This window comes from Myotis brandtii, unplaced genomic scaffold (genome assembly GCF_000412655.1).
Source record: "Myotis brandtii unplaced genomic scaffold, ASM41265v1 scaffold1037, whole genome shotgun sequence".
In the NCBI taxonomy this organism is placed as follows: domain Eukaryota; kingdom Metazoa; phylum Chordata; class Mammalia; order Chiroptera; family Vespertilionidae; genus Myotis; species Myotis brandtii.
The window spans coordinates 887,325-904,747 of NW_005353483.1; the positions used below are offsets into that span (position 1 = coordinate 887,325).

The 17,423-nt window shown below is 41.3% G+C and overlaps 1 protein-coding gene across 2 annotated transcripts in view; it reads left to right on the forward strand.

The window, feature by feature from the left end:
• The first annotated feature begins 295 nt into the window (after positions 1–295).
• The window catches only part of LOC102256931 (KRR1 small subunit processome component homolog), a 27,325-nt gene continuing 10,197 nt past the window's right edge, over positions 296–17,423 (forward strand). Inside the window, exons 1-10 of one of the 2 annotated variants that reach the window (XM_014537680.1) lie at positions 296–438; positions 4,857–5,029; positions 6,575–6,709; positions 6,936–7,061; positions 7,157–7,240; positions 8,300–8,356; positions 10,746–10,916; positions 13,313–13,390; positions 13,499–13,592; positions 14,604–14,745. In XM_014537680.1, the coding sequence (XP_014393166.1) occupies positions 354–438; positions 4,857–5,029; positions 6,575–6,709; positions 6,936–7,061; positions 7,157–7,240; positions 8,300–8,356; positions 10,746–10,916; positions 13,313–13,390; positions 13,499–13,592; positions 14,604–14,745 (1,145 nt within the window). In that variant the 5' untranslated portion in view covers positions 296–353. Of the gene's footprint in view, positions 439–4,856; positions 5,030–6,574; positions 6,710–6,935; positions 7,062–7,156; positions 7,241–8,299; positions 8,357–10,745; positions 10,917–13,312; positions 13,391–13,498; positions 13,593–14,603; positions 14,933–17,423 lie in introns of those variants that run through there. The other variant, XM_005856609.2, reaches the window with a different exon arrangement.

A 17,423-nucleotide genomic window follows, 5' to 3' on the forward strand; every position in this document is an offset into this window, starting at 1 on the left:
AGTGATAGGTTGCACTCTCCGGCCAAACCCTAGAGTGGGTCAGACCAGGTTAGACTCTGAGGCCATGGGAAAATTACAGACAAGACCCGTCTCCAACTTACCTACAGAACTAAACTACAATTCCCAGCATGCAGTCAAACTCCGTGGTTGCACTGCATCCTGGGAAGAAGCCCGGAGCTACGTGAAAAAAGCGCTGTAGTTGACACAAATCCGCGGGTTCTAGCGTAGGCGCGCACAGAGACTGCGCAGAACTCCTCGTCTGGGTTCTGCGGAACTCCTTTTGAGTACAGGGACCTTAGCCGGAAGGATTAAAGAACCGTTCCATTTCCGGGAGTAACGGGAGCGTTTCGAACATGGCGACCTCCCAAGCGAACGGGCCAGCCCCGGCGGCTGGAAAGAGTGAATTTCGTAACCAGAAGCAGAAGCAGGAGAACCGAGGTAAGGTGGTGTGAGCACCGAAGCCCGGGTGTGGAGGCTCAGTTGCGATCGTGTGACGCCGCCTCGGGTCTGTTCTCTGAAGTTGAGTCCCTATAAGAGCTGGTTTTTAGGGGTATTGGCCGGGCCTGCGGAACCGTCTGGCGGATATGGTGTCGGTCACGTGTTCCTAATAATCGCTTCTGCTAAAGGCTCCCAGAAGCGCAGGTGTTGAGACTTCGTTTTCCGTAAAGTGATGATTATTAAGACATTTTGGAGGGCGTCGCAGAGCCTTTGACTTGCGGCGCTGGGCGGAAGTCGCTGACAGAATGAGGGATGCGGGAGGAGGAGGAGGTTATTATTTACTTGAGTGGACGCTGGTAATAAGGGGTGAGACAGTGATGAGGAGGAGATGTCTGGCATGCCTGAATGCTAGTGTGTGAGCTCCTCAAGAAATTTTGCATCATTTATTATTTGCATCATTTATTATTATTGTTTATCAAATTGTTAAAATATTAGACGACACGGCTCCTCTCCTTTAGACTGCCCTGCTTTTAAATTGCCGTCTTGTTTTATTCTGGTATTATCCATTTTCGTCAGTATGAATGCCAGGAAGAGAGGCTAGAGAAATAGACCAGGACTCAGAAGCCATTCTTATGGGAAGTGTTAAAAACCTTGAACTCTCATTCTGAAGGCATTATAGAAAGGTATAAACGGTGTTTTGTTTTTTTTATTATGAGTGTACATAGTGGAGTATGGTACATGTACAGCTTAAAGCCAACACGTGAGAAAGGAGCGCTCAGACCATTGAGCAGAACAAAACATTGTGAAACCCGAAAAGCCCCCTGCAAGCTCCTCTCAGAACACACTTTTTCTTTGAGACATGAAGTAACTGTTCTAAATCGTGTTGATCATTCTGTGCTTTTTCTTGATAGTCTTTACCAGCTATGCTCAAAGCGGTGTACTGTTGCCTACATTTTAATTTTATGTGAATGGGAGAGGACTGTGGGCATGGTTCTGTGTCCTGCATCTTAGGCTTAACTTTGTTTTTGTTATTTAATCAGGACAATACTTGAAGCTGTATGTTTCCCTCCTGCTATGATGTTCACTTGTATGAATATACGCTCATTTATATTTCGCCCTAGCTGGTTTTGCTCAGTGGATAGAGCGTCAACCTATAGACTGAAGGGTCCCTGGTTCGATTCCAGTCAAGGGCACATGCCTGGATTGCAGGCTCAATCCTCAGTAGGGGGCTTTGCAGGAGGCAGCCTATCAGTGATTCTCTCTTATCAATAGATTGATGTTTCTATCCCTCCCTCTCCCTTCCTCTCTGAAATCAATAAGAAAATATTTTTTAAAATAATAATAATTTATATTTTCATTCTCCCATTGATAGACATTTGCATTGTTCCCATTGTGTGCTGTTATGAACAGTGCTGCTATAGACATGTTGGTACACATCTCTAGCTTTACATGTCCAAGAGTTTCTCTAGGAGGTTGTGTACACGGGATTGGAATCCCTGAAGTGTAGAGTCTGTGCAGGTGGTGCTGTTAGAGGCACATCTCACCAGCACCAGAGAGGTGTTCCCGGACAGCTCCCACTGGGAACAGCCTCCATCCTTGCCTTCTCTTAAAAATGAATGTGTACGAGGGACCTTGACTGCATTGTGAAAAGCCAACGTATTTAAACATGCACCTTTGATAAAGAAGCAAAGCAAGCAAACCTATACATCTGGCTTAAGAAGTGCAGGTGGGCACAGCTAATCTGAAAAGCAAATTGGGTGGGGGTCTCAGGCTGACATACCCTCCCGTCTATAGGTTTCAAAATTTCTTTTTTTTTCCTCACTGTATAGGTTCTTCTAGTCAGTCATTTGGTACTAGTTTCAACTTGTAGTTGCTAAAGATGCCTTTCTTCTTTTTTTAAATCCTCACCCTAGGATATTTTCCCGTTGATATTTAGAGAGAGTGGAAGAGAGGTAGAGAGAGACACATCAATTGCCTCCCACGTGCACCCTGACCAGGGCTGGGGATTGAGCCTGCAACTGAAGTATGTGCCCTTGACCTGAATGGGGCCTGGTAGCCTGCAGTCTTCGGGCCGATGCTCTATCCACTGAGCCAAACCGGCTAGGGCTCAAAATTCCTTTGCTGAACCTGTTGGTACAGATTAATTCTCAAGGTCCCTTTTTACTTTGTTGTGGCCTTCCCAGAATTCATGAGAAGCCCCTGGCAATTTTATAACCTAGAGCAGGGGTCCTCAAACTTTTTAAACAGGGGGCCAGTTCACTGTCCCTCAGACCGTTGGAGGGCCAGACTATAGTTTAAAAAAAAAAACTATGAACAAATTCCTATGCACACTGCACATATCTTATTTTGAAGTAAAAAAAACAAAACGGGAACAAATACAATATTTGTATTTGCATGTGGCCCGCGGGCCGTAGTTTGAGGACCCCTGACCTAGAGACTGCTGGCTTTTCTGCCTAGGGAGTAACATTGCCCCCTTTTCCTGTCGCTTTTCCCCCTCCCTTTCTGCATTCCCATTAGGGAGGTTTTTAACCATTTGCTTTCAAGTGTCCTTGGCTGGAGAAGATAATGGCTTGTTATTTAAAAGCTGGCTGCAGCCCTAACTGGTTTGGCTCAGTGGATAGAGCATTGGCCTACGGACTCAAGGGTCCCAGGTTCGATTCCGGTCAAGGGCATATACCTTGGTTGCGGGCACATCTCCAGTAGGGAGTGTGCAGGAGGCAGCTGATCGATGTTTCTGGCTCTCTATCCCTCTCCCTTCCTCTCTGCAAAAAATCAATAAAATATATTTAAAAAAAAAAAAAAAGCTGGCTGCAAATTGCCCATACTATTTGGTCTTGTAAAACTGAGACTTTCTGTCTCAGTTTCCCCATTCCTCCTCTCCTGGAATCCTGTAACAATGCTAATTCTTTCCCAAAGGGTTTGTGCCAGTTTATACTTCTAGCAGAGGATGAGAGTTCTCTTAGCTCTATATCCACAGTAACTAACACTTTGGTATTATCTGAATTATGAATTTCTGTCATCTTGTAAGTATGAAATGGTATCAATTGGTTTTTATTTTGAACTTTTCTTATTACTAATGAGGTTGCACATCTTTTCGCATGTTTCAAGGCTATTTGTATTTACTTCCTCTGTTGTGAAACTTCTATGTATTTTTTTGCCATTTTTTAAATTCATTGCCATTGAAGTGTTTAAATTGGGAAGGACTTGGTCAGATGTGCATTTTAAATAATGACAATTGTTCATTTCAAGCTTTTATTAAGGATATTGGGAAGTGAACGATATATGAAGATTAGCTAATTCTCTGTGATTTCATCCAGAAACAGCAAAGTATAAGAAGCAGAAAGCAGGTGTACCTCACTGGGGTGGATAACATGGATTATCAAGACCTGCTTCTGCAGAAGAATCGCCTGATAAGATTGTTAAAACAAAGATTCTTGTGCCTCAGCCCAGATCTTCAGATTCAGTAGGTTTGGGGTGGAGGCCAAGAATTACATTTCTTTCTCTCTTTTTTTAATATATTTTTATTGATTTCAGAGAGGAAGGAAGAGGGAGAGATAGAAACATCAATGATGAGAAAGAATCATTGATTGGCTGCCTCTTGCACGCCCCCCACTGGGGATTGAGCCCGAAACCCGGATATGTTCCCTTGGCCGGAATCGAACCTGGGACCCTTCAGTCCACAGGCCAACACTCTATGCACCGAGCCAAACCGGCTAGGGCAAGAATTACATTCCTAACACACTCGCAGCTTATGCTCTGGCTGCAGGCCTATGTATCATACTTTGAATAGTACTAATATAAGTTATAGCTGTTGGATTTAAGAAGTTCCTAAAATCCAGGAACAAGAGTTTTAAATAAATGCTATGGGAGATAATTTATGGCCCCTCAGAGGCATTTTGTTTTGATGAAAGGAGACCTTTATGTCCCCTTAAGCAAGTCACTAATCTTTTTGGTCTGAATGTCTTTTATGAAATGGGAAAAATTATGCTGGTTCTTCCTGCCTTTCATGGTTATCATGAAGGGTATACAGAAATAAGGCTCATGAAAACTCTTTGGAAACCCTATACCAGTGATTATTAACTGAAAGTGTACATCAGAGTATCAACTTTTAAAAATTTTATGTACATACACACATATGCAAATATAGTATATACATATATACACATACTTAGACTTCACTTCAGTAAAATTTGAAAGGTTGCTTATCTATATATATAAAAGGCTAAAATGCAAAGTGTCCCCTCGGGAGTTCGATCACTCACTATGATGTGCGCTGACCACCAGGGGATGGCATGGAACAAAGGATGGCCCCCATCGGCTCCGATTGCCGGGCACACCTAGGGACCCTACTATGCATATAAATGTCCAAAAGTGGGCTAAAATCTGATGTGTGTTTTGTTTTGTTTTTTTTCCTGTAGATGAATCAGAACTCCTCACTGTTCCTGATGGTTGGAAGGAACCAGCTTTTTCCAAAGAGGACAATCCCAGAGGACTCCTGGAGGAAAGCAGTTTTGCAACTTTGTTCCCAAAATATAGAGAAGCTTACTTGAAAGAGTGCTGGCCGTTGGTTCAAAAAGCCTTGAATGAACATGTATGCATATTTTATATATTTCTTTGAGATTTTGCTTATACCTTGACTTTTAAGTAAATGTATGTGTGCTGGTGAATTTTTTTAAGGTGCCAGCATAATTGACTAATTTGGTTCCTTTGGTATTTTAAACAGCCTACATAAGCTTTATTCTTGTAATACATGTGTTTTTAATTTTATGAATAATAGATTACTGAAAAATACACATTCCTTTAAAATTGTAAGGATTTGATGGCCTGTCTGAAACTCATCTGTGAACTCCAAGTTTCAGAATGCCTATTCTGTACTGTGGTGGTTGTAACAAACCTGCACAGTTTGAGCTGGACATGTTTCTGTCTAATTGCTTAATTTTCGTTTTAAATGAAAGATGTGGTTGTGCCATCTTTTTCCTATTTATTGCTGCTGCCATGCCCCTAGAGTGGTGTATTTGTTTTTGTTTTTCAAACATGGGTTGAAATCCATTAGTGGATCCAGAAGTCAATTTAGTGGATATAAGGAGTCTTTAAAATATGAATGTGTCACATGTGGTAAGGATGATTTTATGAAGCTTTTGATTCATTTTATGTGTATACTAGAGGCCCAGTGCACGAATTTGTGCACCAGTAGGGTCCCTCAGCCTGGCCTGCAGGATCGGGCTGAAACCGGCTCTCAAACATCCCCCGAGGGGTCCCAGATTGCAAGAGGGCGCAGGCCAGGCTGAGGGACACAGGAGGTTGGCCAGCCAGGGAGGGACTGCGGGAGGGCTCCAGGGCGTGTCTGGCCCATCTTGCTCAGTCCTGATTGGCCAGACCCCAGCAGCAAGCTAACCTACCAGTTGGAGTGTCTGCCCCTTGATGGTCAGTGCACATCATAGCCAGCAGTTGAGCAACCTTAGCATATCACTAGCATATTACACTTTGATTGGTTGATCAGTCAACCAGACACTTAGCATATTAGGCTTTTATTGTATAGGATATGTATGTGTACTAGGTTGTGACATGAAATATATTTCTCAAACTGACGGACTGCTCTGGACTCATTTGTGCCCATTGAGTATGAGAGTGACTCGGCAAACTGCAAGCAATGTTTCATAGCTGTCTACATCTGAGATTGGTGTGTCTGTCTGTCTGTCTGTCTCTCTCTCTCTCTCTCTCATAAACTCATACAGACCCAGTCTTATGTTGAATAGTTCATCACTCGCTATGTTTACATATTCTTCAAAATATGCTCATATGTTAGAAAATAGCATGTGAGTATAAGTATGGCCTCATTTGGATTGATACGTATTTTTTAAACTAGGGATTATCTTTATTCCAGTAAGTACAAAGTATTCTAAACCCCAGTAAGTATAAATGGTTTCAATTGCCTGAGTTTCTATATTCTTTGAAGTATGAAAGTAATCAAGCATTCTTTATATTAACTACCCAGCTTCTTCAAGGAGAGAGTTGATAGAATTTTAGAGAGAGATTAATTCATAGTAATTAATGGTTAGATTAGGATAGGTTATGTAAGTATCTAAAACTGAACTCATTTTTAGGCAGCTGCTTGTTTGCTCTTTCCTTTTTGTAGCATGTTAATGCAACCCTGGACCTGATCGAGGGCAGCATGACTGTTTGTACAACAAAGAAGACTTTTGATCCATACATCATCATTAGGGCCAGAGACCTAATAAAACTACTAGCAAGGAGTGTTTCATTTGAACAGGTAAACTTACAGTTACAGAGATTCTGCTTTATTTGTGCCATTAGAGATAACACAGCACTGTATATACCCACCCATTCTTCTCTCTTTCCTTCCCTCCCTCCCTCTCTGTGTCCCTTACTCCCTCCCACCCTCCCTCTGTAGAGTTTTCATTATTCTGCTTAGATATCAGTGTAGACTTTGAAAAGAAATGTATTTGTAAAGAATATTTTCTTTATGTTTTCAAAAGGCAGTACGAATTCTTCAGGATGATATTGCATGTGACATCATTAAAATAGGTTCTTTAGTAAGAAATAAAGAAAGGTTTGTAAAAAGAAGACAACGGCTTATTGGTCCCAAAGGATCTACATTAAAGGTACTTTTTACCAGTAGAAAACTTGAGTATCTGTTTTTGTCATTAGTTTTTCAGTGTATTTCAACTGAATTTCAACTTACTGTTCTTTGATGTAGGCATTGGAACTCTTAACAAACTGTTACATTATGGTTCAGGGAAACACGGTTTCAGCCATTGGACCTTTTAGTGGCTTAAAAGAGGTGAGACTTAATATCTTAATTTTCAGCAGAGAACAAATTAAATAATGTGGTTATAATATATTGTTTTATGATTATTGTATTGTTTTAGGATGTGCTTTGTTTGATTTTCCATTAGTAAATACGTTGTACTTCATGGAATTTGAGGGAGTCATTGCTCCTGGACACTAACATATTATGACCAACCTTTGACAGTTACACACATGTCAATTAGGTCTTCACACCATCGCTCCTTCCACTACAAATTTTAAATGGGTGTTTAAGCTCTTAGTCCGTAGCACATATGAGAAACATGATGTAGTTACATGTGCTCAAATATTAGGGAATTGAACAGATGTTATTTGCAGAAACGTATACAGTCAGTCGAGGTCAAACTCAAATTTTCCTTTATGATACATTTCTTTTGTTTGGATTTATTATAATGTTTTCATGAACATTTATTTTAACTTGTTATGAGGAAATCTGTTGAGCAGATACTGTTCCAATTGACTCCCTTTGATACTGTTATCTGGATCTGGCTGTGAGGTCTTGCTTCTTCCTTTCTAGGGCCTTTAATAGAACTTTCTTGGACCTCATTCTTAGAAATGATCTACCCTTTTCTCATGGGGCAATAATAACTTAAATACATTGAATACTTTGTAATTCTATAAAGTGTAAATACGTTATTCAGTTCTTACCACAGACCCTTGAGGTATCTTCATTTCCACATGGCAAATGAGAAAGCTGGAACAGGAAAATTAAGTATCTTTCCAAATAAAGTGGCAGTCCCATTATTCGAGCCCACATTTTCTGACTCTGAATCCATCTCCCCCCTAAATCACAGTTGCAGAGTATTACACTTGTTCAATATGTCATGTTTTCACAGTACAATTGAGTAACGTCACTGTACCCAAGATTAACTATTATGAAAGATCTAGCAGCCACTAGGAGCAATTGAAGGAACTATTCAATTTGGCAGCCATTGTCTGGTTTGTAGGATATTTTGCAATACAGTAATTCCTTTCTACCTGGTTCATTAAGATATTTATAAATGACTAATACATTTTTCTTTGCAAATTTCAGGTTCGAAAAGTAGTCCTAGATACTATGAAGAATATTCATCCAATTTATAATATTAAAGTGAGTGTTAATTATATATTCCTGTAACAGTGGTTGTCAGACTTCTTTTAGCTACAGAAAACTTTCTTGAAATTAAATTTTTATAAAAGTTGAATAGACAAAACAGATAAAGTAGAGATATTTTGGGTAAATTAGAGACAGAATTCAATCCACTCAACTCTACCCCATCCTCAAGTTACTTCCTTAAAAGCTTGCGTCTCTGTAGAGTCCAGTATTGACAGGGACACTAATCTATATATATAAAACCCTAATATGCAAATAGACTAAATAGCAGAACAACCGGTCACTGTGACGTGCACTGACCACCAGGGGGCACACACAGAACATGGCAAGCGTTGGCAGCAGGTGGCAGAGTGCGGAACATGGCAGGCATTGGTCACAGTGGGATGGTGGAGCAGGTGAGCAGGGGGCACCAGACCAAGGTGGGGCGCCTGTCGCTGTCTTTGGGGCGAGCTTCTGGTGGTTACTGAAAATTCTTTGCTCCCATGTGCCGCGGTCCTGCAGGGCACTCACACCTCTGCCAACACCGGAGCTGCCACTTGCACCCACTGCCGGCACGCAGTGCTGACCCCGATCTCTCGGCGCCATCAGCAGGTGTGAGCGGCGGCTGCCAGCCCCAATCACCCATAGGGCTTTTCCACCTCCCCCTGCTCCTGAGGGGCGATCGGGGCCAGCAGCTGCCACTCGCACCCACTACCAGCCCCATTCACACTCACTGCCAGCAATGGCCCCGCTCGTACCCACAGCCAGAGCCACTGCTCACATCTGCCAGCACCCAGCGCCGGTCCTGATCGCTCGGCACCATCAGTGGGTGTGAGCAGCGGCTGCTGGCCCCATTCGCCCAAGGGCTTCTCCACCTCCCCCTGCTCCTGAGGGGCGATTGGGGCAGCAGCCGCTGCTCGCACCCACTGACAGCACCAGCTCCACTTGCACCTGCTGCTGGCGCCAGCTCCAATCGCTCCACACTGTCAGCCGGTGCAAGTGGGGCCGGCGCCGTCAGCACATGGGAGCGGCAGTGGTGGTGGGAGCAGGGTTGCAGGCAGGCAAGGGACTGGGGGCCGTGGCAGGAGGGACCGGGCAGGGGCATGGAGGATGGGCCGAGACCCCTGTGCCCACAGCAGCCTCACGGCCCACAGTTCGGTTCAAGGTGCATGAATTCGTGCACTGGGCCCCTAGTGTATTATATAGTTCTAATATAAGAAAGGCTTCACAGAATTTGTGATAGATTATATCAATCCTGTTTTCTTAGGTTGTGAGCCCATCTTTAAAAAGGCGAAAGATTTATGCGATCTGAAGAGAAACCAGAGTATGTGAGCCCATCTTTATATTTAAAGATGTTTTCTTTCAGAATTCTACCTTTTTCTATTAAATAAAGCCTCAGATATTTTAGATTGCATTAAAACTTTTGGGGGAGGAGAGGACTTAATACTCAAATTATTTAGCTTACCCAAAATAGCTCTGCTTTATCTGTTTTGTATGTTAGCCTTTTGAGAGAGATGTTATATCACTGTGTGCACAAAGTTCATGACTGTTCTTGGAAATGTAACCATGCTATAATGAGCTATTTTATTTATGATGAGTATTTGTTGAGCAGTCCAGTTAAATTTGGTGAAGTTAAGTTTAAAAGTCTCTTATTAGATTGGCATAAAAGAACAGTTTTCAGTTACATTGGGACATTAAAGATAAAGAGAGCTAGTCATGCATCTAATGCCTGGTTTGCATCTTCCTGTGTTTCAATGTCTATAAAATTCAAACGGAGTGGAGGAAATGTGAGAATATTGGTTTTGTCTGATCATGAAAAGGTTTGCTTTTCCCCCCTGTGATATTTCAGGTGCTACTGAAAGCTTCCTGCTTTCAGGGACAGCCATGGGCAAACTACGGCCCGCGGGCCGGATCCGGCCTGTTTGAAATGAATAAAACTAAAAAAAAAAAAAGACTGTACCCTTTTATGTAATGATGTTTACTTTGAATTTATATTAGTTCACACAAACACTCCATCCATGCTTTTGTTCCGGCCCTCCGGTCCAGTTTAAGAACCCATTGTGGCCCTCGAGTCAAAAAGTTTGCCCACCCCTGTTTCAGGGAACATTATTAAGGATTCTCCCTGCTATTAAGTTGAGTTTTAAGATTTAAAGAAATAATGGTTGAAAAGCTGGATTAGTCTCTTTCATCTCAATTTATTTCAATAATTTTGAAATTTCTTCATCTAATTTTCTTATGCTTGGTTAAAAATCAAGATTACATATTCTTTTCTTTATGGAATTAGTTTAATCCTACCTAAGAGACTAAGATCTATGTATAAGAACAATATTTATGATGTCTTAATTTGACAAATGTATGACATCTGAAATTAACATTTTTACCTTGTTTGTATATTGCATGACTAAAGACCTTAATGATTAAACGAGAGTTGGCAAAAGATTCTGAATTAAGATCACAAAGTTGGGAAAGATTTTTGCCACAGTTCAAGCACAAAAATGTGAATAAACGCAAGGAACCAAAGAAAAAAACTGTTAAGAAAGAGTATACACCATTCCCACCACCACAACCAGAAAGTCAGGTAAGTATTAAATGTTGAATTTCATTATATGATGGAGAAACTGTTATCAATTTTGTAAGAAACTTTATTGAGGGTATTTTAGGTGGAATTTTGCCAACTGTCTTCTGGTTTCCTTTCCGAAATGTCCTTTCCCATTTTGCCCATTGTTTTCTTTCATGTGCCTTTTTCCTTCTATCACACCTGCCCAGCAAAACTCTTAAACTTGGACCAGTCCTAAAACGACTTCTTTTTCATAATGTGGCTACTACACATAGGTGGAAGAAGTCATAACTTCGGATTATATCCATTCTAAATGTATGTTTCCAACCTCAGATAGGTGCTCAGTATTGTCTGGTAGTTCTGTGAATCCTCTTAATTGTCTAGGCACTCTCCCACTCCTAGCAGATGTCATTTAATTTTATTTTACTGAAATATTTTAGACCATCAGGCAAGAACTCTTTCAACTTCCTTTTTTCTCACCTACATTTTCCCATGTGTATCAGTTCTTTACCTACTCTTTTACTTCTTTTTTCTTCTATCTCTTGAGGGTTCTTGCTTCATTATTTCCTCCCTTGGAAACTCTTCCCTTTCTGCTAGTTCTTTAGGCTCAGCATGTAAACCTATCCCTTTCTGGGTACTGTCTTCCTTCTCCACAGCCTTGTGTTTGAAGTTTTTCAGGGAAGGTTTGATGAAAGGTCAGAGGGAAGAAAGGAATGGTGGTCATCATGGTGAAAAAACAGTGGAAGTGCTGGATCATGAGGTTTCCTCGGGGAAAGGAAGAAAGGGAAGCCGGAAAGAAACTGATAGTTGGGGGAAAGTGGAGTGATCCAGATACTAAACCATTTTCCATAACACCTGCTGTACTTCTTTCTTTTTCTTTTAACTTTTTAAAATATATTTTTATTTATTTCAGAGACAAAGGGAGAGGGAGAGAGAGAGAGAAACATCAATGGTGAGAGAATCATTGGCTGCCTCCTGCACGTCCCCTACTGGGAATTGAGCCCACAACCCGGGCATATGCCCTAACCAGGAGTCAAACAATGACCTCTTGATTCATAGGTCAACACTCAACCACTGGGCCACGCTAGCCGGGCCACCTGCTGTACTTCGTATAGCCCTGCCCTATAGTTAGTAATTGTCTTTCTCCCCTGTACCTGTAAACAGTGATTCAACAGTCTCAGTTGATTTATTCTGCCACTTACTTGCTAAAAATTTATTTAAATGGAGATAATGATAACACCTATCTCAAAGAATTGTTAACGAGGATTAAATGAATTAGTAGTTGTAAAGCGCTTTCATCTGTAAAGAATTTAGAACATTGCCTTATATATAATAATGCTATGTACATGCAAGGGAGATAAATTATCAATGTCGAATATATAGAGAATGAATGAGCCATAGCTTTCTCTGCTTAGTGTTTTAGTCACCAAATTCTGACAATCTTGCTTTTTATTTTGCATGCCACTACCCTTTATTCCAGGTTTCTATCTCTTCTCTATTCTTCTGTACTTTAAAAAATGCTGCTCGGGCCAGGCCTGAGTGGTTGAGTTGGTTGAGTGTTGTCCTCTGCACCGAAACGTTGCCGGTTCGATTCTCACTCAGGGCCCATACCTGAGTTGTGGGTTTGATCTCCAGTTGGGGAGTGTATTTCTCCCTCTCCTCTCCTCTCCTCTCCTCTCCTCCCCTCCCCTCCCCTCTTCTCTCTTTCTCTTTCTTTCTCTCTCTCTCCTCCCATTACTTTCCTCTCTATATGCATGTCATCTGGGGAGGATTGAGAGGGAAAAATAGCTTACATTAAAAAAAAATCCTGCCGAAATCGGTTTGGCTCAGTGGATAGAGCGTCGGCCTGCGGACTGAAAGGTCCCAGGTTCGATTCCGGTCAAGGGCATGTACCTGGGTTGCGGGCACATCCCCAGTAGGAGATGTGCAGGAGGCAGCTGATCGATGTTTCTCTCTCATCGATGTTTCTAATTCTCTATCTCTCTCCCTTCCTCTCTGTAAAAAATCAATAAAATATATTAAAAAAAAAAATCCTGCTTTGGTCTCTTCACTCTTCTCAGAAACTTGAATCATTCCTAAATCATGTCCCACCTCCTTCACCTGACATTCAAGTTTCTTCAACCTTCCTCAAACTATTTTTCCAGTTTCCTATTACACTTTTCTGAATTATTGACCTCCCACCCTCCTTAAAGCAGTCTCTTGTGTATTCCTTGAACACATCATCTGCTTTCCTACCTCCATGCTTTTGTGGACATATTTCCTTCAACTTAGAGTACGTTTCCTTCTTTTTTGTCATTCCCTTTATGAATTAATCATAGATTTTTGAGCCTCTGTCTTTACCTCGTGACATTTCTTCCTGAGAAAATGACTTTCATCTACATTATTTCCGAAGTAATTGTAAATACTGATTTCAACAGATTGATAAAGAATTGGCTAGTGGTGAATACTTTCTGAAGGCAAGTCAAAAGAAGCGACAGAAAATGGAAGCAATAAAGGTAAGACTGTGTTTAGCTCACAACATTAATAACAAAGTTCATAGAAACTTGAATTCTTAATTAGCTATAAATTGTGTTTCACTAATGTATGTTTTATTACTAACATAGGCTAAACAAGCAGAAGCTCTCAGTAAGAGGCAAGAGGAAAGAAACAAAGCTTTCATTCCACCTAAAGAAAAGCCAGTTTTGAAACCTAAGGAAGGTAAAGCTTGTTTTCCAATTCTTGGTGTGATGTAAAAATCTGTTATCTGAAAAGTAAACCCTAAGTGAATTTACCTAAATGTGAGTGTTAAGTAAGGAAATAACCATATCTGCTGTTAATTCACTTAGCATGTCATTAATCACTAATCCCAGGGACAGGAAACGACTGGGGTAATTGTACTTTAGTAGCAGCTATTCCCCGTGTAAGTACCCAGACTGATAGTCCTCTCCTGGCTCTGGATGTGCTTGGGAAGGACCTTTTGTTTGAAAGATATAAACCAGAGAGTGACTCTTCTGAGAGATCCCTGAGCTCTGATATCACGCCTTTCAAAAACAGCTCAGCAGAGGTTGTGATTTTCTTCTCTCATGTGATCTGTAGCTTACGTTTGATTCTATTGTTACCATGGATTTTTCATTATCTTCAGCCAAAGGACACCAACAAAATAATACTAGTCACTCATTGAACTAACATTGGGAAAGCTTTAAGTTTTTATGTGGTATTAGAGATGATTTTGACTTAGAACTTCATGATTAATTAAAATTATGGAAGTTGGAAGGATGACATATAATATTCTTCATGAAATATAATTCTAAATTATTTTAACAAGTAAGATGGAAAATTGACATATTAATAAGTGCTGTAAAGTTCCAAAATGTGGGAAAGAATATAAGTAAAAATAATCTAACTTGAAGCATGATTGAAGGGGTCGGGGGGTGGCGAGGAATGTAGTTTTAATATAGTTGAATCCAGTTGAATCCAGTAATTGGTTCACATAGCTAAACTATAATGCCATTTTCACGTATACTTTCACTAATGTGTTTTTAAAGTTGTTTTTTTCTCTCTTAAAGAAATCTCTAATTTTCCTTTAGGCATATGGCAGGTGTTTTATATTTTATAACATGACCTTCCAATTATAAAAATATTCTGAAATTATTGTACTAAATACATATTCTTTCTATTTTATTTGGTAAAATCCAAAGAATTACACATATTGTGTTTTTATTTGTCTAGCTTCTACTGAAACTAAAATTGACGTGGCTGCCATCAAGGAAAAGGTTAAGAAAGCAAAGAATAAGAAACTGGGAGCTCTCACAGCTGAAGAAGTTAAGCTTAAAATGGAAGTAGATGAAAAGAAAAAGAAGAAAAAAAAGTAATACAAAAAAACCCTGAACCTAGAACTTATTAAGCTATCTCCTTTTATAAAGGACTTTGAGGTACTGGGGCATTAGTTGCCTTACGTGTAGGAAGTAATACTCTGATTACTTTTTTCTGAGTTTGTTTTGTTCTTTATAACAATGTTTATATATATGGCTATTCTTTATAAATATAAATTACTAGAGGCCCGGTGCACGGATTCATGTACTGGTGGGGTCCCTCAGCCTGGCCTGCAGGGATCAGGCTGAAACCGGCAGTCCAACATCCCCCAAGGGATGTAGTAGTGCACGAAGTGGCAGGTGGCTGGGGAGGAGCCTGAGCCCAGGTCGGGATCCACATCGCTCCTGCTCATCCCAGCCCTGCTGTTCAGTAGGCTCACTGCTGCTCCACTGTGGTCTCCACGCGCCCATCCTAGGGCGATACCGGCGTGCCCATGACGGAGAAGCGGCCACAGGCTCACACCCAGTCAGTCCCAATCCTGGTCCCGGTCTGGATAGTCCCGTCAGTTGAGCAGCGCTTCTGCTGTGGGAATGCACTGACCACCAGGGAGCAGCTCCTGCATTGAGTATCTGCCCGCTGGTGGTCAGTGCACATCATAGCTACTGGTCAGACGGACTAGGCTTTTCTATATATAGATTATATTATCCATGGGTTTTTGAAAATTTTTATACTAGAGAGTTGTATATATGTCTTAGTATACATTGCACCTAATCTGTTCCAGGCAGTTTTGGTCTAGCATGATTTTAAGAGTAATTCTTTAGGTTGTTTATATAGATTTTGGGAATGTGACTATTGTAATTATTCATCAAATCGAATATCTTGACACCATTGGTTAGTTTTTATATACAGGGTTGGGCAAAAATAGGTTACAGTTGTGAGTACACAAAACACAGTTGTTGTTTTTTTAATATATTTTTATTGATTTCAGAGAAGAAGGGAGAGGGAGAGAGAGATAGAAACATCAATGATGAGAGAGAATCATGCCTCCTGCATGCCCCCTATGGGGATAGAGCCTGCAACCCAGGCATGTGTGCCTGACAGGTAGTCGAACCGTGACCTCCTGGTTCATAAGTCAACACTCAACCACTGAGCCGCACCGGCTGAGCTTTTTAACTTTTCTTGACAATTATATCTGCGAAATTAAGAATGTGATGTGCACCCTGGCCGCTGTGGCTCGGTTGTTTGAGCATCGTCCCATGCACTGAAAGGTCTCAGGTTTGATTCCAGGTCAGGGCACATATCTAGGTTGTGGGTTTGGTCCCCAGTTGAGGTGCATGCAGGAAGCAACAAATCGATGTTTCTTTCTTACATCAATGTTTTTCTTTCCCTTTCCCTTACTCTCTCTCCAGAATCAATTTTTTATAAAAAGAATATGATGTGCTACTTACATTTTTTTCTGCATATATATTTTTTAAATATTCAACTTGAATATTGAAACAAGTGTATCCATGCACTAGGTAAAATCATCTTGTGTACCATCCAGTATGCCAAGCACATTTTGCAAAACTGTCCTGAAATGGCCCCCATCAGTATTTATTGAGTCTACCAACAGTATCTAGAAGATCACAAAGGAATTTTTTCCTCCAGTATTTGCAATAATTTGTTCATAAATAGAATCTGTTGAATAAAATCTTTCCTTCTAACCTTTACGCCCCATGTAAGTTACCATGTATTTTCCCTTTATCTCTCTCAAGAGCCCAGGGTTTTCTATTATTGGACTGCAAGCCTCAGTTTTCTGAACTTTATTCCATAAGATTAGAGACCATTTGAAGTTGGGTCTGTATCAAAAGCTAAAACTCCAGCAAGTTTCTTGTTGTTATTGTATTGTTACTAAAAGGAAGGGTTTTTTTTATTATTATTATTTTGGTTTTGGTTTTTAGGAAACATGCACTCTATTAATGTTTATTTGCCAGCCAGAATAGGCACCTTGGCTAAAAGGTGAATTAAATAGGCATAATTTCTACTTGCTTTGAATTTAGAGTCTAGTGGGAAAGACAGACACTAACCAATGGCAACAATTAAAAAACCTACCAAAGCACCAAGAATAAACTCAAGATTTGGGAGGACAAATTTGGGGATGGTAGAAAATATTTATTGAGTGCTATTGTATGCCAGGTCCATATTCTAAATATCCTATCTAATAATAGCCAAACATGGTAATTAACCGTAACTTCGCTACCCTTCCCATTGGCTAATCAGGGTGATATGCAAATTAACTGCCAACTAAGATGGCGGTTAATTTGCATACGTAGGCGCAATGCTGGGAGGCAAAAGGGGAAGGACGGAAGAAGCCGCCTGCCGCTGCCGGTGATCAGAAACCGAGGAGGCAGCCAAGAGCCAGGAGGCAGGGCAAAGGCGGCCCCCCCCTGCCCCACAGCCGGTGATCGGAGAACCGGGTGCCTTTGCCCGTCCCCGGCCAGTGATCACGGGAAGTAGGGGCGGAGCTGGCAATGGGAGCTGGGGGTCCCCTGCCCAGGCCTAACGCCTAGGTCAGAGGCATTAGGCCTAGGCAGGGGCAGAGCGGAAGATCGAGGGGGGGCTGGGGGTCCCCTGCCCAGGCCTAATGCCTTGGCCAGAGACTTTAGGCCTGAGCATGGGCAGAGCCAGCCATCGCAAGCAGGGGCGGAGTCGGCGATCATAGGGAGCTGGGGGTCCCCTGCCCAGGCCTAACACCTT